General features: G+C 38.0%; 1 protein-coding gene across 3 annotated transcripts in view; it reads right to left on the bottom strand.

Moving 5' to 3' along the window:
* The window catches only part of ARHGEF28 (Rho guanine nucleotide exchange factor 28), a 147,956-nt gene that overhangs the window by 8,473 nt on the left and 113,278 nt on the right, over positions 1 to 26,205 (bottom strand). For all 3 annotated transcript variants that reach the window (XM_026670627.2, XM_087958267.1, XM_087958268.1), the window contains 10 exons: positions 25,282 to 25,358; positions 22,532 to 22,710; positions 21,799 to 21,887; positions 21,279 to 21,461; positions 17,920 to 18,048; positions 16,915 to 17,003; positions 16,609 to 16,647; positions 16,460 to 16,507; positions 14,124 to 14,600; positions 12,187 to 12,430 (listed from right to left, as the gene is read on the bottom strand). In XM_026670627.2, the coding sequence (XP_026526412.2) occupies positions 12,187 to 12,430; positions 14,124 to 14,600; positions 16,460 to 16,507; positions 16,609 to 16,647; positions 16,915 to 17,003; positions 17,920 to 18,048; positions 21,279 to 21,461; positions 21,799 to 21,887; positions 22,532 to 22,710; positions 25,282 to 25,358 (1,554 nt within the window). The remainder of the gene's footprint in view (positions 1 to 12,186; positions 12,431 to 14,123; positions 14,601 to 16,459; positions 16,508 to 16,608; positions 16,648 to 16,914; positions 17,004 to 17,919; positions 18,049 to 21,278; positions 21,462 to 21,798; positions 21,888 to 22,531; positions 22,711 to 25,281; positions 25,359 to 26,205) is intronic.

Here is a 26,205-nt window from a genome sequence, read left to right as displayed (position 1 = left end):
AAGTCTAAGTGCTATTGCTATTAAAAGGAGAAAAAAAAGTAAATTATATTTCAGCTCTGAATCAGACTGAAATGGATGGACTCCCAGATTGGGAAATGTACTACCAGGCAGCAGCCATGGTATGAATTAAAGATTGGATTAACTTAGAAAATGAAAGAATATTGTTAATAGAAGGCCATGATTTGCAAAGAGGGTGGCATAGTTTCCTATGAGATGGAAAAAATAAGCAACATTCCTACTTTCAGAGACATCAAATTAGAGATTTCACAAGAAGAGTTCTACACTCCTCTACTCGTTGCAGAATACCTTATGCCACCAGACTCGAAATTCTAGACCTAGAAAACCTACAACTACGCCGCCTTCGGTCCGATCTAAGTATAGTATATAAAAACATAAATTGTAATGTCCTACCTGTCAATGAATACTTCAGCTTCAACCATAACAATACAAGAGCAAACAATAGATTCAAACTCAAGGTTAATCGCACCAAACTTGATTGCAGGAAATACGACTTCAGCAACAGAGTGGTCAATGTCTGGAATACTCTACCTCAGGGGTCCCCAACCACCGGGCCGCGGACCGGTCCCGGTCCGTGGAGCACTCTGTACCAGGCCGCAAAGGAAAAAAAAAAAAAAAATATGGCGGCTTTCTTCGCCTTCGGTGAATGCTGCTGGGATCGGGATCAAGGACACAAATGAGAGAAGGGGAGGGAGGAAGCAATCGAAGCCTGTCCTGCTCTCTGGCTCAGCAGCTTCGGTTTCCTCCCGCCTCGTTCCTCTCTCAGTCGCTCTCTCGCTGCTCCACCAGCCCAGGAAGAAACTGCTTCAAAGAAGCCGGGGGTGTGTGTGTGGCTTTTCCTGTCGGCGCAGCTCCTCCGAGCGCCGCGTTCACCCCCACCCGCCGCCAATCAATCCAGGTTCAATCCAGTGCTCCGTTCTGCCTGCCTGCCTGCCTTGGTTTCTGGTAGTTTCGGAGCAGCTTCGGCTGAGAATAATAACTATTCGCCTCTTTTCTCAGCCGAAGCTGCTCGAAACTACCAGAAACCAAGGCAGGCAGGCAGGCAGGCAGAACGGAGCACTGGATTGAACCGCGGCGGCGGGGCGGGTGGGCGGGGGTGAACGGGCGCCGGAGGATCCGAAACCACCAGAAACGAAGGCAGGCAGGTAGAACGGAGCACTGGATTGAACCGCGGGCGGTGGGGCGGGGCGGGCGGGGGTGAACGGGCGCCGGAGAAGCTGCGCTTGAAACCACCAGAAATGAAGGCAGGCAGGCAGAACGGAGCACTGGATTGAACCGTGGGCGGCGGGGTGGGGGTGAACGGGCGCTTGGGGAAGCTGCGCCGACAGGAAAAGTCACCCTGCAGGCTTCTTTGAAGCAGTTTCTTCCTGGGCTGGTGGAGGAGTGCGAGAGCGACTGAGAGAGGCGAGGCAGACACCTGAGGGATGAGGCTGAGGGAGGGAGGGAGACACCTGAGGATGGGGCTGATGAAGGCAGGGCCGAGAGGCGAGGCTTCTCAGCCGTCCTGCAGGGACTATCTGTCGCTCAGGGTTGCAATGAGGAGGCATTGGCGTTCCCTGAACTTGGTGGTTTGCTGGCAGACGTTTTATTACCCGACTAGGTAACAACATCAGATGTTACCTAGTCAGATAATGAAACGTCTGCAAGCAAACCACCAAACTCGGACTCTTCTCCCCGCTCCCCCGGTCCTTGAAAAAGTGTTTCTGAGTGAAACTGGTCCCTGGCACAAAAAAGGTTGGGGACCACTGCTCTACCTGACTCTGTGGTTTCTTCCCCGAACCCCAAAAACTTTAACCTTAGACTGTCTACTCTTGATCTCACCTCTTTCCTAAGAGGTCTGTAGGGAATTATAGTAAAAAGGATAGATATATTATTTTGCATATATTGACTGCTTCTAGGACTCATATGCACAATCTTGGAAACAGGGAAAATATACCATCAGAGAGAACAGTCATAAAGAAAATATTAGACTGTGTAGAAATGGACAAGCTGACTCTAAAATTAAAAGATAAAGAGGAATCAACATAGTCTGGGAGGGCTGGTTTAAGAATAGTAACAAAAACAATGTTGTGATTAAGTAAAGAATAAGAAACTATACAGATATTGAATATAGAATAAATAGAAATATATGATGAAAATATGTGATATAAATTAGGAATAAGAATAAGGAAAAGAATATGCAATTGTAATGTAACAAGATAATATGTATAGAAATAAGATAAGGAAATGTAAATGATGTCTTGATGTCAATATAATTGTGTATAATTTTATTTTATGTTTTTAAACCTTTGAAAACTGAATAAAGTTTATTTAAAAAAAAGAAATGGATAGAATATTGGTATTAAAGAAAACAAATAATAAAATAAAGCTAGCTTTTGTACTTTTTAAACTGTTCAAAGTACATTTTTTCTTTGCTTGTTTACTCATTAAAAATAAAATTGTTTTCAAAAGTTTAATATAATAGGGCGATTCTGCAGCTTAATATTAATCTTTCTTCTGTGATGTGGTCCAGATTATTATTAGCATACTAATAATATTGCATACTATTCTCAACATACAATAAAACATCGGAAACATAAAGCATCATAATTCATATTATGTATTTATAAATTCTACTGCAGAATTACCTCATGCACTTTCTATGCAAACATGCTTAACCATTTCTTTACAATCTCACTTTATATAAATGCTTAGTTTTAGCATTGCTTTTTAGATAACTCTTTCAAATATACATTGATATAGTCAAGAGTGAACCAAGTGGACTCTTATCACAGATGCTGTCCATTGATGATATGGTATGCTTTACTGTTGTTTTTTTCAACTTCGGCAAATTCAAGAGGTGTTGACTTCAACTCCCAGCATTCCCTAGCCAGCATTACGTCAACATATGTTCATGTCACAAAGTCTGAGAAACACTGCTTTAGTTAATCACAGCATTTTAATATAAATGTAGAAGAAATCTCAATTTATGATTATGTTTTGTTCTGAGACAAAATATACTTCAGGCTGTCATTCTATTGCTGTATAGAAAATATAATGGATTCAATGCATATTGCTTATTTGTTTGTTTTACATTCTATTTATTTTCCATGATGAAAATTAAAGCAGGATAGCTAGCTGGTTTTCAGTTTTCCATATACTTTTATAAAATTCTTAGCTCAGACAGGCCTTAGAGTAGTGGTTCCCAAAGTGGGCGGTACCACCCCTGGGGGCCGGTGGGATGCCTTGGGGGGGCACTAAGAGGCAAGGGGACCGGCAGGGAGACGCTAAGAGGTGACAGGGGGGCATTTGAGGCGCCGGCCGACCCTGCAGTTTCACCCATTGAGGTGCCGGCTCCAGAGTCAATGTTTCCCGACGTGCCTGCGGGGGCGGTGCCTCGAACGCAACAGTGGTGGCATGGCTTTGCTCTACTTTTCCAACGCTTCACCACTGCCTACCCTGGGCTTCCTCAACCCTGCCCTGTACTGGCTCCAGGAAGCAGGTAACAACAACACCCTCTATGACGTAAGGGGGTGTGCTTGGGAGGCGGGAGGGGCAGCCTGTGAACTTGCTGTCAGGCACGGCAACTACAAAGAAGGGTGGGCTTGGTTGAACGGGATCCTGGATATTGGGCATGTGGTCAAAGCCTTCCTGCCTATCTACCAATCTATCTATACATCCATCCATCCAAAAGTCCTGTCTATCTGTCTGTCTGTCTACCTACCTACCTATCCATCCATCCATCCATCCATCTATCTATCTACCTACCTATCCATCCATCTATCCATCAACCCATCTATCTATCTATATGCCTATCTACCTACCTACCAATATATCTACCAATATATCTACCAATCTATCTATCTATCTATCTATCTATCTATCTATCTATCTATCTATCTATCTATCTATCTATCTATCTATCTATCTATCTATCTATCTATCTATCTACCTTCCTACCTACCCATCCATCCATCCATCCATCCATCCATCCATCCAAAAGGTCTGTTTGTCTGTCTATCTTCCTGCCTGCTTGCCTGCCTACCTACCTACCTATCAATATATCTACCTACCTACCTACCTACCTACCTACCCATCTGTCTCTCTGTCTCTGTCTCTATCTATCCATCCATCCTTCCATGTTTGAGGTGCCAGCTCCACAGGCACATCAGGAAAGTAGAGCAAAGGGACTTCTGGTTTGAGTCTCTTTGCTGAAAGACCAAAACCGTGACCATGCGCGGTTTCGATCCATGCTCGCCACTGAAGCACCCTGAGCCGGCTGGTCTTGGGGCTAAGCCACCCCGTAGAGGTGGTGAAGAGGGGGGAGGTTGCCAGCAGGGTTGAGGAGAGCCGCATCTCTCCTCCTCAGCTGGCCATTACTCCCTTTCCCGAAGGCGGTTGCAGTGGTGGTTAGAAATGGCCACCTCAAAGAAGAACTCGACCGGAAAAGAATGTGCAGGAGGAAGATAAGAAGAGAAAGTTTTGGTTGACCGGGTTAAACCGCAAAAGCAACAATGTAAGGTACCCTGGAATTTAAAATATAAAAAAATAACATTGTTCCCAAATAAGATTTTGAAGCAGCGAAGGAGAGAGGGAAGGGAAAGGACTTGTTTTTTTTTTTCTTTCCTTCCTTATACTGACAGCTAAGAGATGTAAGCAAGAAATTGAAAAAAAAATCCACTTTGACATCAATAGGAATTTAAGTTGAAAATAAAATATCAAAGGGATAATAAAGATTTCTGGATACTTAAAAGCTTTTAAAAGGAGGAAAGGAGAGAAAAAGAATAAAAGGGCAGGATCTGGAAAAATGGAGGAGACTGCCTGGATTTAAAAGGAATTTACAGTGAAATCTCAACAAGATTCCTTGTGTGATGTAAACATTCATTTCCTTCCTATTCTAATTAATCAAACAATTGACTATTAATCTACATAAAAGACAACGATTAGCTTAGCATGTGTTAGGGATAACATTGTTTTACCCTAACTGTTTTGGGTAAAGATAATAAAATGATGAATCATGGTTTGTCAGATAAAGTGTATGTGACTTTAAGCTAAAGGAATGTAATTAAGGGTGCAGCTGTAAAAGTACTATATAAGCAGCAAGGCACTCTCTGGCTCTTACTGGCTGGCTTATTGAAGACTGCATTCTTGCTGGATCGGGGAGGAGAAGAAGTGTTGGATTACTTTGAAGATATTTCTCAACTGAGAGAAGATAAGTTTTGGACAGATTTATTATATGTGTACTGACACTGGCTATTCGACACGGACTTTGCAATTAGAGTATCCTCGACAAGACTTGACTGAATTTGGTATTTGACTAATGGACTGTTTATAATGACTATGCTATAATTCTTAAATGGAATAAATTATAATTTTTGATAGCACAAGCGTATCTGTATTTTTACTGTGTGTTAACTAGAAAACTTATCTCACACATTACCTGTCTTCCTATCTGACTTCGCTGTACATTCTGTTTAGTTTTTTTTCCTTAACACCTGTTGGGGAATCCAGGCTTAACACTGGTTATGGGCCCAGAGAGACTGCAAAGTCAGTTTAACTTGGATAAAAACAGGTTTATGTAAAAAGTGATATTTTGTGTTGTTACACGTTACAGTAAACAGACAGCTGTGTTTTATCAATTATAGTTTTATATCCATATAGTGAAATATGGCACAAGACAGTCTACAAAGTTTGTCCCTTATATCCAAGCTGGATGGCACAAACTATGTTTCATGGTCTATGAAATGTAGTCTACTTCTACGAAGAGAAGGTCTGTGGAACATAATTGAAAATCCACCAAACGTAGAAGAATGGGATCCTGAAGATGAGGAAGATAGTCTAAAGATAAAAGAATTTAAAGAGAAAAATGAACAAGCACTTTGCATCATAGGGTTAACATTAACTGATCAGCAACTTGTTCATATACACGGAGAGCAAACAGCTGTTGGGCATTGGCAAAAACTGAAGAGGATTTATGTCAGAGATAACGTTGGTGCTCACATAAATCTAACACGGAAGCTTTTTCGCACGTATCTCCAAAAGAATGGTGATATGCTGAGTCATTTGAATACTATGAAAAGCATTTTCCAAGAACTTCATGAGAAGGAATTAATTTTCTCTGAACTACACCAGGTCTACATAATTCTATCTTCATTAGATGAAAGTTTTGATGACTACGTAACTTCCCTTGAAATATTGCCTAAAGAAAGCCTAAATTTAACTGATATCACTGGCAGATTGATTGAAGAGGCCAGAAGAAGGCTTGAAAGAGATCAGTTAAGGAGGGAGCAACCTCAAAAGGAAAATAATGAATCTCCTACTGCATTCGCAGTTAAAAAGTGTTTTAATTGTGGAGGGAGAGGACATTTTGCAAGATTTTGTAAGAAACCAAAGCGCCAGAATGCAAGCCAGAATGCTGTAAGCCATCAAAGAAGAAATAAGCATTATGAGTTAGCAATGTATAATAGTAATGGAGTTGTAAAAAATAATTTATGGGTGGTTGACAGTGGTGCGTCCCACTGTATTACAAATGATAACAAAAAATTTGTAAAAATGTCCATGAGTTCACAACATATCTCATTGGCAAACGGATGGAAACTGAAGGCAAAAGGTCAAGGTTTTGCTCATTGTTCTAGTATAAATGAGAACATTAAAATGTTATATGTACCTCAACTTAAATTTAATTTGCTTTCAGTTAGAATGTTGGTTAGATTAGGATACATAGTTACCTTTAAGGGAGATACTTGTTTAATTGAAAAAGAAGGTAAGAAAATTACTGCATCTTTAAGAGGTGACTTATATGTGTTAAATGATAATGGTTTAGAAGTGGCTAACACAGTTTATGATAATAAGAAACCTCATAATGAATGTATTCACTTGTTACACCGACGGTTAGGTCATTTAAATTTTAAAATGATTAAGAGAACTGTTCAACTATCTAAAGGAATAAGTTTGAAACCTTGTAATAAGTATTTGCAATGTTCTGCTTGTAATAAAAACAAAAGCAAAGTTATACCGGCAAATAGAGTTGATGGATTTACTACCAAAGAGCCTTTAGAGGTAGTATTTGCCGATATAATAGGTCCTAAAAAGCCAAGTGTAGGTGGTGCTAGATACATTTTAAGCATAATGGACCACTATTCTAGGTGTGGTTTCTGTTTTCTAATGAAGAGAAAAACTGAAACGTATACAAATTTCTTTAATTGGTTAAAATTTGCAGAGAGGAAAACTAAAAAGAAACTAGTAACTCTTATAACAGATAATGGTGCGGAATTTACAAATAATAAATTCCAGAATAGAATTAGAATGGCAGGTATTCAACATAAAAAGTCTGCACCATATAGGCCTCAGCATAATGCATTTATAGAGAGACAAGGTCAAACACTGCAATCAATGGGAAGGACAATGTTATCTGATTCTGGATTACCTGACAATTTGTGGGGAGAAGCTATAATGTGTGGGAATCACATATTAAACAATGTTGTTAATTCAACAACAGGTGAATTACCATTCACTCTGTGGCATGGTAGGAAACCTGATTTGAGTTATATTCACACATTTGGTGCACCAGCATGGGTGCATATCCCTACACAACTCAGGCACAAAGGACAACATAGAGCAAAAAGATTAATTTTTGTTGGATATCAAGCAAACCATAGATCTTATAGATTCTGGGAACCAGGTACATCTAGAGTATACTGCAGTGCTAGTGCACAATTCCTAGAACATATAGGATGGAATAGATTAGAGCAGGATTCAGATAATGATGTTATTATAGAACACTACAAGAGGCAGAAAGTAAAGACTAGTTATAAAAAAAGTCCAATTAAAGAAGAAATCCATGAAGAGCAAATAGAATCATATCAAGAGGAAATAATTGATCAAGAAGAGATAGATAGTCAAGAACAGGAAATAAAGGAAAGTCCACCTGTAAGTCCTGTTATACCTAGACGCACAATGCGTATAACTAAACCACCTGAAAGATATCAGGCAAGTATTGTTTGCCAAGTAAATAAGGTTCCTACTAGCATAGATGAACTTAAGATGTATCCTGCTAAGGATCAAGAGAATTGGCAAAAGGCAATGGAAAAAGAGTTAAATTCATTAAAGGAAATGAAGGTTTATGAAGAAACCAAATTACCTCCAGGAGAAAAATCCATTGGGTACAAATGGATATTTAAAGTAAAGACTGGAAATAATGGGCAAGTAACTTATAAAGCTAGATTAGTAGCACAAGGATTTAACCAAAATGTATTTGATTATGATGAGGTATTTGCACCAAATCTTAAGGCTATAACTTTAAGAGCAGCTTTAGTATGGGCAGCTAAGAATAATTATATAGTTAATCATTTAGATGTAGAAACTGCATATCTACATGCACCTTTGCAGCATACAATATATTTGATAAAACCGGTTGGTATAAATGATTATAAAGTAAATAGCAATGATTGTTGGAAACTCAAGAAGAGTTTATATGGATTGAAACAATCTGGCTATGAATGGAACCAATATATTGTGAAAGAATTAAACAATATAGGGTTTAAATCTGGTTTAGCTGATCCATGTATGTTTAAAAGAGAAAATAATGGAACAGTGTCATTATTGTTATTATTTACAGATGATATTGCTTTGATTACTAAGACCAATAATGAAGCTACTGAGATTATTTCATTATTAGCCAAAAGAATAAAATTAAAGCATTTAGGTGAAATTAAAAAGTATCTAGGATTGACAATTAATAAAACCACAAAAGGATTTAAGATATCTCAAGAGGATAAAATTTGCCAATTAATTAAATTGTATAAAATGGAACTTTGTAAGCCTGCAAAGACTCCAATGAGTCAGGAAATTTGCAAAATGGATGCTCAAAGTCCCAAATTTGATAAGACCATATATCAATCTTTGATTGGTAGCTTGTCATATATAAGCAATTGGTCTAGGCCAGATATAGCTTATAGTGTGAATCAGCTGGCACGATATAATAATGATCCACATCAATGTCATTGGCAAGCATTAAAGAGAATTTTAAGATATCTTAAAGGAACAATGCACCATGCATTGTATCTAGAGCCAAAAGGTGATTTGAATCTTAGTGCCTATGCAGATGCAAGTTTTGCAACTGACATAAATACTAGAAAATCAACATCTGGGATGGTTATATTATTTGGTAAGACTCTAATAGGGTGGAGGTCAATCAGACAACAGCATATTAGCTTGTCAACGATGGAAGCAGAATTTTCATGTCTGTCATTACTATGCACTGACTTAATTCTGTACAAACAGTTATTATTAGACATGAGTATAACTGTTAAAGATTCTATTATTGTATACGAGGACAACCAGGCAGCTATACAATTAGCTACTAATATTGCTGTAAAGACTAGATCAAAGCATACTGATTTAAGATACTTAAATGTTAGAGAATCTGTTAAAAATGGTCTAATTAAACTTGAGTACTGCATGACGGAAGAAAACATTGCAGACCAGTTTACAAAAGCACAAGGTGTTGTAAAATTTAAAGAGAGTTGTGACAATTATGATTTGAAAGTGTAAATGGATATATTATTGTAATATTTATTATTATTACCCAAAAGGGAGAATGTTAGGGATAACATTGTTTTACCCTAACTGTTTTGGGTAAAGATAATAAAATGATGAATCATGGTTTGTCAGATAAAGTGTATGTGACTTTAAGCTAAAGGAATGTAATTAAGGGTGCAGCTGTAAAAGTACTATATAAGCAGCAAGGCACTCTCTGGCTCTTACTGGCTGGCTTATTGAAGACTGCATTCTTGCTGGATCGGGGAGGAGAAGAAGTGTTGGATTACTTTGAAGATATTTCTCAACTGAGAGAAGATAAGTTTTGGACAGATTTATTATATGTGTACTGACACTGGCTATTCAACACGGACATTGCAATTAGAGTATCCTCGACAAGACTTGACTGAATTTGGTATTTGACTAATGGACTGTTTATAATGACTATGCTATAATTCTTAAATGGAATAAATTATAATTTTTGATAGCACAAGCGTATCTGTATTTTTACTGCGTGTTAACTAGAAAACTTATCTCACACATTACCTGTCTTCCTATCTGACTTCGCTGTACATTCTGTTTAGTTTTTTTTCCTTAACACCTGTTGGGGAATCCAGGCTTAACAGCATGAATGTAATGTCTTTCAATCATTTTCTTCCTGCTTTTAAGCTAAGGGACAGGCCTTTTGTTACAAAGCCTGTAATATCTACTATTGAGTTTTGCCATTTGGGAGAACTTGCCTCAAGGCCATTTGTAAAGCATATGCACTGAAACCAACAATTGCCAATTATGTGAACAGCAACCTTTAACTCTCAATTAAACACCTTGTAGTCCAAATCTATATAAGCATTTAATGGAGCAAACAACCTTCCTCCACCTATAAATATTTGCATTTTCTTACAAGTTTCTCTGGACTAATATTTCTGGGGAAGGAAGGATATTTATGAGATTACCCAGTAGAATATATTTGGTACTGTGTAAAATCTGAAAAGCATTAAACATTTTAAATATATCTAATCTCATTATTTTATTTTGTTTGCAAAATTGTTTGATACGGTGTATACATATGACTCTCTTTTAGATTTGATGTCCTTATAAAAATAAAATCTAAATAAAAGTCTGTAAGAGATCCTAAATTATTATAGTCAGTTCTGTTACATTCACTGTAATTTTCTAGAAATTAAACAGGAATCCAATAGAATTTATAATTATTATAGCCATCACACTCTCACTTAGGCAATAACGTTTAGTTGTATTTAAAACTGTGAAAAAGAAAACAAAAAACACTTCCAATATATAAATTCTAATATAATTATTAAAGAACCATTTGATTATGTAACTGAAGGCAACTGCACACAAAACATAATGCAACATGAATCCAAAGATTTTTAATGCCTAAAGAATATAATTACTGAAGGATTCCTCAGGCTCTTCAGGAGTAGGAAAAGAACAAGGCTATCCTGAAACAATTTCTAATTTCTGTATCCCGTTCTTGATCTAACCTACTGAAATGGCCATGCTTATTCATAGCTTATACTACGGCTTGAATAAGTTGAATCAAAGTACAGTACTGGTCACAACCATAATTTGTTCCATAACTTTGGCGATTTCTTCATCTTCTAATGTTTTGTCTTCAGGAATTTCTGGGTCAGGGGTCATGTTTGATCACCACCCAAGTATGTGTTCATGACCAGATTCAAAAACTTTGTGAATTTTTTTGTTGGAACCCGATTTGGTCATGGTCAGAAGTGTTCGTGATCAGAGATTCTACTTATTGGCTTTGATACATGTGGAAGAATGACACTATTAAATATGACCCAAATTTTATTCTATGTTCCTCAAAAAATATTAGGCTAAAAATGAAGAACTTACACTTTTCCAAAATTTTGCCACTGTTCTTCTATAAGAAATAAAATATAGTAACATAGCATTTACATTGATGTAGTTTTCCATAGAGCTTTACGGCATTCTGTGGGCAGTTTACAACATCAGTAAATTGCCCCCAACAATCTGGCTCTTTATTTTACCAACCTCAGAAGAATAAAAGGCTGAATCAACTTTGAGTCGTCAAGACTCCGGACTATTGGGAAGAGTTAGCCTGCAATACTCCATTCTAACCACTATACTAATAGAGCTCCATACACTTTGTTGAATCTGAGCAGCTGACTTTGGTTACATGTGCAGCTTTTAATTTGATTTCAGATTTTATCATCTTGAACCAAGTTGCCAAAGTTGTTTTGTGACTGGAAAGCTAGAGCAACCACAGATTTACAATATCTCATTTGTACTACACTATACATAGAAAAAAATATCCAAAGTCCCCTCACAGCCTATGGTTTGCTACTATATCTACATAGCTAACATAGGTAATGTGGATTTACAAGAGCACTATTAAGGGAAATTGGGTGAGCAAATATTGCAAACCTTAAAAATAGGCTGCTTTCATATTTGCTTCTCTTTTGTGTCTGGATTTGGTTGGGCTGGGAGAGATGCATCAAACTTTCATATCTTAAAAAAGGGTGATCCCCCCCCTTATCTTAATAGCAGAAGATTCAAAGATTTATTTCAATAAATAAGAATAGTTAGAAAAAACAGACATTACTTTTTCTCTATGTTATTTACTGGAGATATGTGTATTGAATTATAACTTACGATTGTTACAAGCATCTGACTGATTTGTGTTGGAAGAAGGATGATGGCAAGGTCCTGTTGATTTTGTGAGATCAGCGGTGAATGTTTGCATATCCATGTTGAAGTTGGCCTGATTATTCCCACAGTCTTGGTAAGCTAGAGAATTGGATCTGTTGAGGTGGTTTAATGACATCTGTACTAGAGTTTCTTTTATGATGGCTGAATTCTCACCACAAAAACTGTCCAAATGAACAGGTCCCATTATCTGTATATAAGAATACAAAAGGAAGTCTAAGCAGGCCAAATTTTTATCATTTCCTGCCACCATAAATCTCCGTCTTATATCTTGAAGTAATTAACCAGCTTTGAACAAAAAAGAAGAAAAACCCTTCATTTTATTCATCTGTTGCCAAGATGAGACTCAAGAGCAGGTAGCAAGTTCAAGCAATGAACAATTTGTGGAAAAAATAATAATTTAACACTTAAACAACTTCACCTGACGAAGGATGGGAGAGAGGGAGGGAAGAAGGGAGGGGAGGGGGCATGTTTTGGAATAGTTCTTATTTTTTTCTCCTCTTAAAACAAGTATGTGCTATAATTTTCTCCAAGTAAGCACTAGATTAGACTGTTGCTATTTTTCTATGTTTTGTCTGCTGTTTAAAAAGAAGCTAATTTTGAGATTATCCTGCTTCTCACATTATGTAAGTAGAATTATCACCTGTAAATGAAAAAGCATGATACCTAAATTATAGTCCATAAACTACAAAAACTCTTAAACAACAAATTTTGCTATCTTCATTCCACTGGCTGGCACTTCCTGTGGATAGAGAAATCCTAACAATCGTAACTGGTACTCCTCATTTCCCACATATTATAGAGAAGACCTCAAAGGCACATTTAGGTTGAAGACTTCAGGCATTTCTCTATTGTATGTATACTGTACTCTAACTACTGTGTATCCCTGAAAATAGGACCTATTAAGTCCTAGCTTGATTTTTATACATGTGCCCAATATAAACACAACCCCCAAAATAACCCCAAGTTAAGAGCCCATCCATTCCAGGGTTTATGGGGTGGGGTGAGGCACATGGGTAAAAATTAAGCTTGGAGATGCCCTACTTACCAGGCCTCGTACACCCTGATACCTGCCTTGCTTTGCAGGCCCACTTCTTCTATGGCCACTTGCCACTACTCGTGCACGTTGCTCCGGCCTCTGTTTCACCATCTGAGGCCTTCAGATCAATCAGTAATGAGTCAGTAATTAGATATCCCCCCAAAATAAGACCTGGTACCTTTTTTGGTGGCAAAAAAATAAATAAAACCAGGTCTTATTTTCGGGGAAACATGGTATAATACAGTGGTGGGATTCAATTTTTTTTACTATCAGTTATGTGGGCGTGGCTTGGTGGGCGTGGCAGTGGAAGAATACTGTAAAATCTCCAGTCAGAGGTTGTATTTGCCAGTTCTCCAAACTACTCAAAATTTCCGCTACTGGTTCTCCAGAACTGGTTACAACCTGCTGAATACCACTTCTAGAATAATACCCTTGTTTTTCCTCTGTGGTGTTGCACTGCCAATGGCTTCCTTCCCACCTTTTCAATTCCTAGATCATCCTGATCACCCTGACTTGTCCATCAGAATGATACAATGGCTTTTCAGTGACAATGCCTGGAGTTTGGTATTTCTAGTAAAATAGTAGTATGAATGCTGGAAACTTAAAGCAATCACTATAAGTAATTAAGCTCATCACAAGTTATTAATCTCCCATCAACTTTTATCTCTTCTTTTTCTGAGTTACATAAATAAGGTAGTGATTCAGATATTATCTCAGCCATAAACTCAATGGGTTCTTTACTAGTTTTCAGTCTTATGCGTTAGCTCATCAAACTGGACTACCTCAGCTGGGGCTTGAGGGAGATGCATCACCAAGTTTAATAATGTTTGTAAACGCTGCATACCTCGTTGTTTCCCGATGAGATGACTGCTGGCAGATTGCTTTGATGGTTGTGTTTCCAGTGGTGCAAAATGTTTTGCTGCAACCTGACAGTTTCCCGTTCCTTCTCCACCATCCTTTGACTCTCTTGGAGTCTCTGTAGGTTCTGTTGGTAATCTTGGAACTGGCTATCCAGCTCTTCACGGTTTTTGCAAAGCAACTCTTCTTGGTTACAGCATTCTTTCTCCTTCTCCAGCAACCTGCTCTCTCTTGTCTCATGCGCCTGTTGCTGCTGCTCGCACTCACGGTGCCATCGTTGCTGCTCTTGCTGAAATTGCTGCTGGAGTTTATGAATATTTGCAAATTCTTCTTTTAAGTTTCTGTGTTTTTCTTGTTCGAGAAAGAAAGTGCTCCGTGGACTGTGGCTCAAGCCGGACCTTTCATGTTCCTGCAGAAGCAGCTTATTGATCTCAATGTGAGTGTCCTGGATAGTCAAGGCTGCCTTTTCATCAAAACAAAATGCAGTAATAATTTCTATCAGTTGTTCTATTCCTTTTTATAAAATATCAACATTTAATGCATAATAGCTTTTAAAAGAAAATTCCACATTCAAGTCTAAGACAATGTTTGTTGTTTTATTCCTTTAACATACGGTTTCCATTTTCAGATAATAACATGTATTCATTTTCTGCACTAATCCTATGATTAACGTTATGGTTTTTGGATCACTATACCATACAATTTTACAAATTCTGGCTTATCTGGAAATAAAGATATTCTTAAGTGAGATAGGAAGTGCTTTCAACAGAGGTCATATATATCCCAGCCATAATCTCAGAATCTCCTCCACCTTTTACAATAAATATTTAAGTTTGGGGTCACATTATCTGAAGGACGCTTGCACTTGCCTAAGCTCTAAGATCAGAACATTAACACTTGGACAAAACTATGAGAATTGTCAATTCTAGACATACGGACTTTTCTAAACAACACATAGAGCAACACATAGAGAATGACTATTATCATTCAGATGAACTTTGGACATGTTTTATGCTCCAAACCTCAATAATACCTTTATTAGAACTGGTCCAAATTTCCAATCAATCAAATATCTATATCAGTGGTGTCTAACCTTTTCAACACTGCTGAAATGGGAGTGCGCGCACACTGGAAACCGGAAGAGCAGCTTCCTGATGTGTCCACGGGAGCGCCAGAAACCAGAAGCTTAGCCTCCCGACACGCATATGGTCTTCTGGTTTCTAATATGCATGTGCACGTGAAAACCAGCTGGCCTGCGCATGCATGGACTCCGGGGAGCTGCTCTTCCGGTTTCCAGCGCTCCCGCAGACATGAAGACTAGCTGGCCAGTGCACATGCATGCGTCAGAATCCGGAAGAGCAATGGGCGATGGCTGGTATGTCCAGAGAAATGGCTCTGCGTGCCACTTCTGGCACACATGGCATAGGTTCGCCATCACGGATCTATATGATTGCCAGGAATAGAAAATGACTTGATGCCTCAGAATCAAACTTCCAACAGTGAGCTTTGAAAAATCCTGAAGTTTGCTCATTATCCTATCATTTCAGCCAGCTTTAACTAAGATGTCCTATACTTTGATTTTCCAGGTTTGGGGGATTCACAGTTATCTTTGATCATTCTTTCTGTCCACATGGGATGAATTTTCTTGGATAGAATTTACATATGCTTAATTTTATAACCCTGAAGTACATTTTATAGAATGGTTGGACAGCAAACTCCTTAGCACTCCTTAGTAGCACTGATGATGTTACCTACTTAGGGTAATGAAACTTCTGCAAGAAAACAAGCAGAGAGCACCAAGGACCAGTCATTTCAACTCTGAGCTACAAATATTCTCCTTTATTGGTTTTCTCTCTAATTTCATATTTTTATTTTCATACCAACAATAAATACATGCATGATGTTGAATATCTATTCAGAATTTTCTCTGACTATTCTTCAAGGAAAAACTAACTTCAGACTTTAAAGTTGTAGTAGAGACAATTCAGGGGCCTATCACCTTAGTCAGGCTCAATCAATCATGTACTTTAGGAGAAAATAAATGCTACACTGATGTTTAAATTAAATTGATTGTTCTCCTCAAATTGATATGCAAGAACAAAGACAACACAAAAAGACAAACTCCTAACTAATCCACTGTATAGTAGTTTCCAGCTCTTTATAGTTAATGAACAACGTTTTTCAAAGATTAGGATAATGTTCAGAGAAGATTTTTGTAAATCTTCTGCTAAACTGTTAACAGTTCTTTGAAAATCAGAAAAGCTGTGAGCTGTTTAATGTACAATTTTTAAAAATCCATTAAATTCGCTAAGCAATAATCACCTGAATGCTGTATAAGAGCCGTGTTAAATTCTGGATAGTCTGCACAACCTAAGGAAAGAAGGAAACATTGAGGATGAGATAGGAATTACAAAGCATAATAAACTTAGAGTAGGAAATATTAATAGATTGCTATAAGAGAACCATCTTACCTCGGTTTGTGCAGAAGCAGAAAAGCAGGCATTTTCTTCCTACAAACATAGAATTACGATTAGACTATTTGTGGAACTGTACTGCCATCTTCTGGTCTGCCTAGGAAATTATCTAAAACTTTTGCTATTTACAAATATGTTGTAGTTCACGCACAAATATATTAAGCAGCTATTTAATGGCAGATTTGAAGAAAAGAAGGCATAAAGACTAGATAAAGTGAAAGTACAAACAAAAAAGAGAATAGGAAAAGGACTAAATTCAATGCCTAGATAATGCCATTCAAGGAGCATATGAAAGTACAGTACCTGATCTAGTATATCCATTTCTGCTACATTGTTTTCATAGTGCATGTCAGAATTACAAATTTCTTTCTCTACCTTCTGTAGTTCTGTACCTAGAGATTAATGTCAAGAGGAAAAAAATGACTTAGAATTTAAAAATTAAATGCCTGTCTCTCTTTAATTATTTTGGATTCAATATATTATTTCTAGCATTCCACTCTTTGCTTTCTTTTCTTGTTCTTTTTTCTTGTTCTTTTTCTATCCTTTCTTTCCTGAGATTTTCCCCATGTCCAAGTAGGGATACTGCTATTCAGTTTTTCATCAATTTTTTTTGTACCATTAAGAATGTTTAAATAAAATGTCGAGTTCAATCACCAAGAATAAGCATATATGTGCAATTGGTATTGGTGGAACTCCTTTCTAACAGAACTTTTATTTTAACTGGTACTTGAGAACCATCAATTATCACTGTAGTTAGGTGGAAGGTCTAAGTTTTGAAGACCTACTTTACTTGCTTTCAAAAAATTTAAAGTTAATGTTTGCATTCTCATCTTAAAAATCAAAGAAATTATATCTTTGTTTTACTTTTCTTCCAATGGGGTGTTACTATAATACAGAAATGCAAGTTCCCTTTTTGTGATAGAAAAATAAATGCAATATCACACTATCAATACAGCAAATATCTTTAAGACTTCAAGGCCAGGTTATTTTTTTTTTCAAGTAATCCCCAAGCATACGAATAAACATGGCATACAAGCCGTTCAATCATTGTCTCAGATTAAGAATTTCTCAATTTTTGCAATAATAAGGATTGAGTTGACTAAATCCATTCACAGTTTATAGGGATTCACATTAGCACATACCTGATTGAAACATTTATGTCAGGCATGCAAGTACCAGTGACATACCTAATTCTTCTAGTAAGTATCTTTGTATATTGTATTAGATTTTTCATATTTTCGTATTTTGAAACAATCATGGTAAATATATCTAAGCCGTGGATGATTAAAAATATTAGCTCTTACTAACAATCAGTGAAAGGTTCACGTTCTTCACTTTCACTAAGATTTGTCAAACATGAATCACCAACACTCTCTTCCTTTGAGTGGTTTGTGTCTTTCGTTTGCAATAATGCTACTGTTGTATGAAGGTTTTCCGCTGCAACAAAAGCAAACATTTAGGTGTTTATTGTGTCTATGAAGTAAACAGTAATTCTTATATCACTTATAAGAAAGAAAGAGAAGGAGATGTTTATTGTGGTCAATGATTAGCCTATAAATATCAGTCATATGTATTCATTCATATACATATGACTGATAATGTTTAATCAATTAGATACAATAGTTTATATATAACATGTCAAACTTTAGCTACACTTAATATTAGTCTTTCAAGCATTCGGACTCATGTTGGAGTCCATCCTAAGGGAGCTCCTTTCTCTAGAACACTCAAAATATATATTTATGTGGTTCCTGGTTGTGTGTGACTTTTAGTTGTTAACTGGGCTGTTGATGGGTAGCCACTAAGTCACTGATTGGTTGTTTCCTTGTGCTGCCATGCCCTTGACTTTTAAGTATTTAGTAAGCTGGTGGTAAATCAGCATGCCTGTTGACTGACAAGGGGCCCATTTCCCAGGCTTCAATCATTTCCCTAGCCATTTTTGTCCCTGCTTGGCCAACAATCTTAGTAGCTGCAAAACTGAATATATGTCTTTGTTCATTGCAATATGAGGCTATCAATGAGTTTGAATCTCCACGTTTAACCGCTCACTTGTGTTCTTATAATCTGATGCTTAGCTTTCTCCCCGTCTGTCCTACATAGTCACAGGGGCAATCCATGCAGGGAATCCGGTAAATTGCATCAGAAGTTTCTCGCACCTCCAAGTCATCCTTGTAATGCATGATTTATAAGGGACAAAAAAAATCTATTAAAAACTACTTCTGGGGAAGGATATCAGGTCTAATGGTAATGTACAATCTTCATCACAGCAAATAAAATTCAACTGACTCAGTTCAGTGTGTGTGTGTGTGTGTGTGTGTGTGTGTGTGTGTGTGTGTGTAGGTCTAGTGTGTTTGGGTCTTTTCCCGTGTAAGATTAAGAGTATCTTGGCGACGTTTCGGCAAGGTCCCACTCGCCATCCTCAAGCTGGTGCTTTCGGCTTCGTTCCAGTACAAGCAGTGTGGTGGGGGCTGGTGTGCTGGGCTGGTTGGCTACGCTGCTGCCTCTTGATTGGTTGATGGAGTTGATGTTGGTATAATGGGCTGTGTGATGGCCTTGTGAGTTTTGTTGTGGAGATATCCTGGATCTTGTGCTGTAATCTCCTGGGTCATTTGTTTTGTAGTGATCTTTTTTCCATTAGCCTCTCGTGTTTTAACGGCTTGGGTAATGGGTTGTGTGATGGGCTTGCGAGTTCTTTTGTTGTGGTATCCTGGGTCCTGCACTGTAATCTCCTGGGTCATTTGTGTTTTGATCTCTTTTCCATTAGCCTCCTGTGTAGTAATGGCTTGGGTAATGGGTTGTGTGATGACCTTGTGAGACTTATTGCTGTGGTATCCTTGGTCTTGTGCTGTGATATCCTGGATAATTTGCTGTGTTGCAACTTCTTGAGTTCTTGTGGTGTAATTTCCTGAGTTTTCTGATATGATATCCTGAGCGGGTGGCTGTGATGTAGCATTCTGGGTTTTAGTCTGGCTTCGAGTTTGGGGTCTGGGTCTGGGTCTGTGTTCTTGGCATGTGTCAGCTTGTTTGGTTTTGGGGTCAGGGGAAAGACCCGAACACACCTAGACCTACATACCTGTGCCCGTGAAAATCTACGAATATATATATATACATATATTATCTATTAAAATTTAACCATGTAATATTAACATGTCAACCATTAAACACCTAGAAATGATTAAACATTCAAAGTTCCTAAAATATAAATAACACATTCAAAAAGGGGAGTAATAGGACAAATCTTTACTTGTAGACTAAACCAAGCCCCCTTGCCTTCAGGAGGGAAAGGCCCATAGGAAGGCCTCCTGTGCAATGACTGGAAGGCAAGGTGTAGGTCCATTAGGAACAGCAAGATACCTTCTGATGAACTCAGAGCTCACCCAATTCCATATCAAAGGAGGAAATTTGAACATGCACTGTTAGGATTTGAGATCCTGAATTTGGCAGGTGGAAATATCAAAGAGAGTCCTATAACTGATTCAAAGCAAGTGCTTTCTGGTCACCTCCTATTAATAAGACAACGTTACAAAGCCAGGAAAGAATATCATGCCTATTTTTTGAAGTAAATGTAATAATTAAAGTGGCTTGGAAATATTATTTTCTGTCATCTATAATTAAACAAGACTTTCAAGAAGCCTAATAATTTTCAGGTAATCAAAAGATAAATGTACACTAGAACACCCAGCTGGACTTGTAGCTGGTATATGAAGTATGAAGGGTAGACTATTTCTAGAGGCAAATAGAATGAAAGGCCACAATGTACAAGTATTTTTTAAAGCAAAAAAAGAGAATGAACCACCAGTTTTCCAATATGAGTAAATGTGCCATCAGCTAAAATATTTAGAGGTCCTTATGAAAATTATCCTAATTTATAATTTCAATATAAATGCAATCCAAAGGAAGAGAGGTGCATTTTTATTGGTTATGATATGTCCTTGTCTAGGGGATACACCACCAAAGATATAAATTTGATTAAAGAAGGTTTAAATTCTTAGTTAGTTTGAGTAAATCAGGTATCTCAAGGTTCATCTTGGTTTTTGTTTGAGTATTATTTTCAGTATCCAAGGGCATAATAGTAAAATAATATTTTACTATCACATAAATAAAACTTTTGAGGATGTAGGTCTTAATTTGGAATAATTTCTTTCTGATCTTTCTTTTAGGTGAGCAAATTAAAAGGTTTAATAAGTCTTTCTAATTTTGTTCCCTTTTTTAAGGGGGCTCAAAAAATGGTCAGAGGCACCTGGAGCCTATAAGTTCTGAATTTCAGACAAGAAAGCAATGGAGAGTAAAGCAGTAGTCAAAACCCAAACTGGTTTCCTCAGCACAGGCCTACAGTCACTTACAGGGTTTCCTAGTTAGTTAATTAAAAAAAAAATCCTTTTAAGAGTTCCATACAGTAGAGTTTAAAGAAAACCATATGATTTTCCATAGAACAAGACAGTCTGTCTTTACAGATTTATCAGTGACTTTGGAAATCCCCACTCAAAAAGTTAGTGAAGTTAGAAAGTTAGAAAGTACCTTGGAGCTACAATGAACCCCTTTGGGGAGAATTCTGAATGCTTGCTTTCAAACTTTTTAAACCTGAAATTAATTAAAATACTAAGAAGTGTGACAAGGGGGAGAGGGGGAGAAGAAGAAAAATACTTTATATGTAGACACAGACTTACCTTCTTTGAGAGCTGCTGCCAGAAGTGAAGCCACTTGAGGGGTTTCTCCAGAGTCGGGCTTAATAAGTAGATGTGGTTCCGCCTGAACTTCTTCAAAACCACTCATATTCCCAAGCTTTGCATAGATATTAAGTTTCTCTTCTAAATAGTTACAGATCTGCTGGTCTTGATTATTCAAGAGTACTATACAAAAAAAAAAACATGCACTATTAAGATTAAAAAATATGGCGATAGTAATTATTACTTATTTATGCTGGAACCATAATTACCCACATTATTATTTTCGTTTTAAAATTTGGTATTTCTATTATGAATTGCATGCAATCCCATCCCTAGTGAAGCAACCACATACACATTATAGTTAGTTCACAATGAGGAAGCAGCGCTGGGTAGGAAATCCTAATGCACAGGCATGCTTATAAAATGTCTAATGGAGGAAGGGACATTCTTTCTTAAGACTATGTCCACTCTAATGGATGAATGTATTAGTTTTAAAGTACCAGAAAACATTACACTATACCTTGACATTTTTGAATTTTGGCCGCTCTGGCTTCAGTTATTTTTCGGTCCTCATCAGAATCACCTATTTTGCCTTCTTCTTCCGGGCAACTTCAGGGATGCCATATAAGCAAAACAGATTAAAGTGATCTTATTTTTTTTTTCCATAAAACATTATATACAGGAATCCATTTGGAAAAGTCAGCTTCAGTCATACTAATTTAATAGGGTTAATTTAAAGGAATCACTGTAGAGATATTTATAATTTGATGAAGTTAGCAGATATATTTTTCCCTCATTTTGTCTTCTGGTTAAGAAATATTAAACAGAAATAAAGATTGCATTTAAGCAGTTGGCCACCATCTACTTTAAAAATCAGGCTGGATGTGACATCATAAATGACATGCTTACCAATGACACTAAACTGCCACAAAGATGGTGCCTTACTATTCCTCCCGTCCTCCCTAGTAGAAAAGTTTCTTTGCAAGTCAGACCCCAATTCATACTGCCATTTAAGTATCCCAAATAGCCTGATATGGAAAGGCATATGCTTCATTTTATAACTTTTGACAGCAAGAAGCAGTATGAGTCTATTAAATCAAATCTCAGAATCTTCAAATTGGTATATGTTTCCAAGATTTGTCACGTGTATTTTATTTTGGTAGGATGTAGTTAACAAACATTTCTAAGGAGAATTTTTTTACATTAAAATAAAGAAAGAGTGAGCAAGCGGTAACCAATGTTCCGGTATATACCTTTCCACTGCTTCTTGAATTTGCCTCATCCAGTGACTGCGTTCCTCTTTGGAACTAGTATGAATTTCATACATCTCAGGTCCTGTGGAGGATGCGCTGATCAAGAACATCCCTCTCTCTTCATTGGCTACCTCTCTGACAATAAGTTTCTGAAGAGCTATAACAGCAGGCTTCTGGTCCTATACAGATCACAGAAAAATGCAAATCACAGAATATTCTGAGTGATGTGATGGCCTAGAGTTAGAGCTCTCGCCTCACGATCAGGAGGCTATGAGTTCAACCTAGGTAGAGAACAGATATTTCTCTCTCTGGGCACAATGAAAATATATCTGCTGAACAAAGCTCTGCATTGGCAACAGGAAGGGCATCCGGCCAGTAAAACACTCAGCTCCATTCAGTTGGCCAGATTCCACCCCACAAGGGATTATGGGGTCATTAAAAGAAGATGAGGAGGATGATTACAGTATATTTTGAATAAAAGGATCTGAGTGACCATCTAAATTAAATCATTTCAATATAATACTATGTCAGCTATTTCTGGAACCGTTATTTTGTTGTATCTTTTTTTGTGAACAAAGGTAAATAATGTGAGCCGGAGCAAGCTTGTCCTTTCACTACAACATCATTCAAAATGTATTTACAAAGCATTATCCTTCATGTCAGGAAAAATCCGGTCTGATCAGGATGTATCAATTCAATTAGAAATTTATTACCGTATTTGCCGGCGTATAAGACGACTTTTTTGCCCTGAAAAAGATGCCTCCAATTGGGGGGGTCGTCTTATATGCCGGGTCGTCTTATACGCCGGCAAATAGTAATTGGGAAGCACTGCGGCTGCCGCGGCTGAGGCACTTTGCGCACCGTGGAAGCGAATCCCGTGAAGCCGAAGGAGCAGCCAGCCTTCTCCCAGCTCCCAAGGAAGCGAGGCTCGCACCGCCCAAGCTCCGCTGAGGTATCCGGCTGGGGCTGTCAGGAGTTGTTACCGCTGGAGCGGCTCCGCACGTGCTCCTAGTCCCGCGTTGCCTCGGGAAGGGAAAGGCAAAACCAGGAGCCGCTGCTGCCATTGCAAAGCGCTGCCGCGGCTCTTCCTTTTTGCCTTTCCTTCCCGAGGCAACGCGGACTGGAGCCGCATGAGCCGCACCAGCGGTAACAACTCCTGACAGCCCCAGCCGGATACCTCAGCGGAGCCCGGGCGGTGCGAGCCTCGTTTCCTTGGGAGCTGGGAGAAGGCTGGCTGCTCCTTTCAGCTTCACGGGATTCGTTCCACAGTAGACAAAAGTGCCTCAAAAAAAAAAAAGTGCAAAAGTGGAAGGCGTGCGGAAGAGGGGGCGAGTATATAACAAACTATATTTTGAGTGGAAATGTTGGGGGGTCATCTTATACGCCGGGTCGTCTTATACGCCGGCATATACGGTAATCTTTTTTGCAAATATTGCTGTTGAAAAGCTTGCTGTGTGCATTAAGTAACAAAACAGGTCTGTATGACAACAGCCTGTAATATTCCTCACTGAATAACACAGAAATTAAAGGAAGACAAAAATGCATCACACTGTTGAATCTCATTCATTACCTAAGTTAATGGCTTAATCAGAATTCATGAAATGTCTTATAATACAGGGTCCCCAACCGCCGGTCCGCGGACCGGTACCGGACGCATGAACAAGCCTTACCGGGCGCTGGTTGCTGGGCGCCGCCATCTTTTTGGTAAAAAGCGCTTCTGGTGAGCTTTTCCCGGTAGAAAGCTCACCGGAGCGCTGTTTCGTCATAAAAGATGGCGGCGCCAGCGCTTGTGAGCTTTTCCGGGTAGAAAGCCATTTCTACCCGAAAAAGCTCACTGGAGCACTAGCGCCGCCATCTTTTTGACGAAACAGCGCTTCGGTGGCGTCACCGAAGCGCCTTTCGTCATAAAAAGATGGCGGCGCCCAGTTGACGCTGGCTACCGGGCGCGGCGCCCAGCTGATGCCGGAACCGGGCCGCGGTGTCGAAAAGGTTGGGGATCCCTGTTATAATACATTAAAAGCCCACCTGGTCCTGGTTACTGAATTTTATCTGTATTGCTCCTTTTGTTTCCTCTTCAATAATTGGTTTATTGGAGCTTTCTTTTGTTCTTCTATACACTTTCTAAGGTGCATTGTGTCTAAATATTTCTCAGTCTGCCCTGCATTGAATATCTATCCATTATATTATCTGGAATAATATTTAACATGTATGGGTTTGTCACCTCCTACACACTACAATATATAAGCTGCAATTTGAGGAAAGTTACAGATTAACCTCAACTTATGACTAGTCGCCTATCTACTGTTCAAAGTCCTGAAAGATTCCCCCAAAAGTTTTTTATGACTTGGTTTCAAAGTTATGGTTATGCAGCACTGTGCGGTCATGTCAACAAAATTCAGGTGCTTGGCAATCTGCACCCATACAACCAATTTCAGGAATGCTACCCCCCCCCAATCATTAATAAAGAGTGTAATTATATTTTGCTTAATCTGCTATAAAATCATTAGTATGAATCATTAAGGGAATCTTCAAATTAATTCATCATTTTAGAGATTTGAGAAAATCTGCTACTCAATATCTATTTTCTTTCAATGACTGGAACACAAATTCATCCAAATTTACACAGATTCAAGATTGCCATCTAAAATGCTTAATTTTGCTTGAATAAGGTCCCAATATTTATTATTTTTATAAGAGATACAATTTCCCAATTAAGATAATTTAAAGTGTTTTTAAACATTTATACTTACAACAGCTGCAAATATATACTTCTGATCTTTTTCTTGTAAAAACAACATCACATCATTTAGAAGCAGAGCTAAAATGTCTTTAAAAAAAGAAAATTGCATTATAGACCAATCATTCATATCAGACAAATCAAATGAAAATAAATTCAATTCTTTAAAAACATTCACATCACACTACAACATTCAGAGATTCACTAGGTGCACTGATTAGAATGGGACATCCTATGAAAACACGTTATAAATTGAGGAGGTGGGCACACTTTCCTCTGAGGATCCCAGACTAGAGCTCAGTGATTTGTATTCAATGAAATGACATCCATAGATTTATCACCAGCAGTATTTTGAAACAATACCAACTAATATAGTTATTAATATATTTCTTCACTTTAAGAATTTTTGGTTTATGTTTTATATTTTAATACAGGTAACCCTCATTTAGTGACTGCCATTTAGTGATAATTTGCAGATACAATAATGAAAAACTTTACTTTACAGTTGATTAATGACTAGCAATTCTTGTAATGACAAGCTACACAGGCTGGTAAAGCAAAGAAAAGCTGAAGTAAAATCATAATCTGTTGTGGCTTTGCTTAGTTACCACTTCCCTTAATGACTGACTTAGCAGTCCCAATTATGGTTGCTAAATGAGGATTATTTGTACCAGAATCAGGGAATATAACCAGTTCATCTTCAGTCTTCATTTCACTTGCTTCAGTCTGTCTGTTAAAATTTTTACTTGGACCCTTTTCCAGATGTCCTTCAATATTTAAGGTGCACCAAGTGTCAATGGGAGAAATTTTCAGAAAGGGACTCATCTGGGAAGCTGGCTGTCGTTCTTTTAAGTGCCCATCTATGTTAGCAATGTTCAATGTTCATCTATGTTAATTCAGAATGATTTTGATGACATAATTTGAGCATAAGCTTGCT

This window comes from Notechis scutatus, chromosome 2 (genome assembly GCF_049901735.1).
Source record: "Notechis scutatus isolate UNSWTSFEM ecotype Mainland chromosome 2, rNotScu1.2, whole genome shotgun sequence".
Taxonomy (NCBI): domain Eukaryota; kingdom Metazoa; phylum Chordata; class Lepidosauria; order Squamata; family Elapidae; genus Notechis; species Notechis scutatus.
Note: the sequence above shows the minus strand (reverse complement) of the source record. Positions and strands in the feature narration are given on the sequence as shown.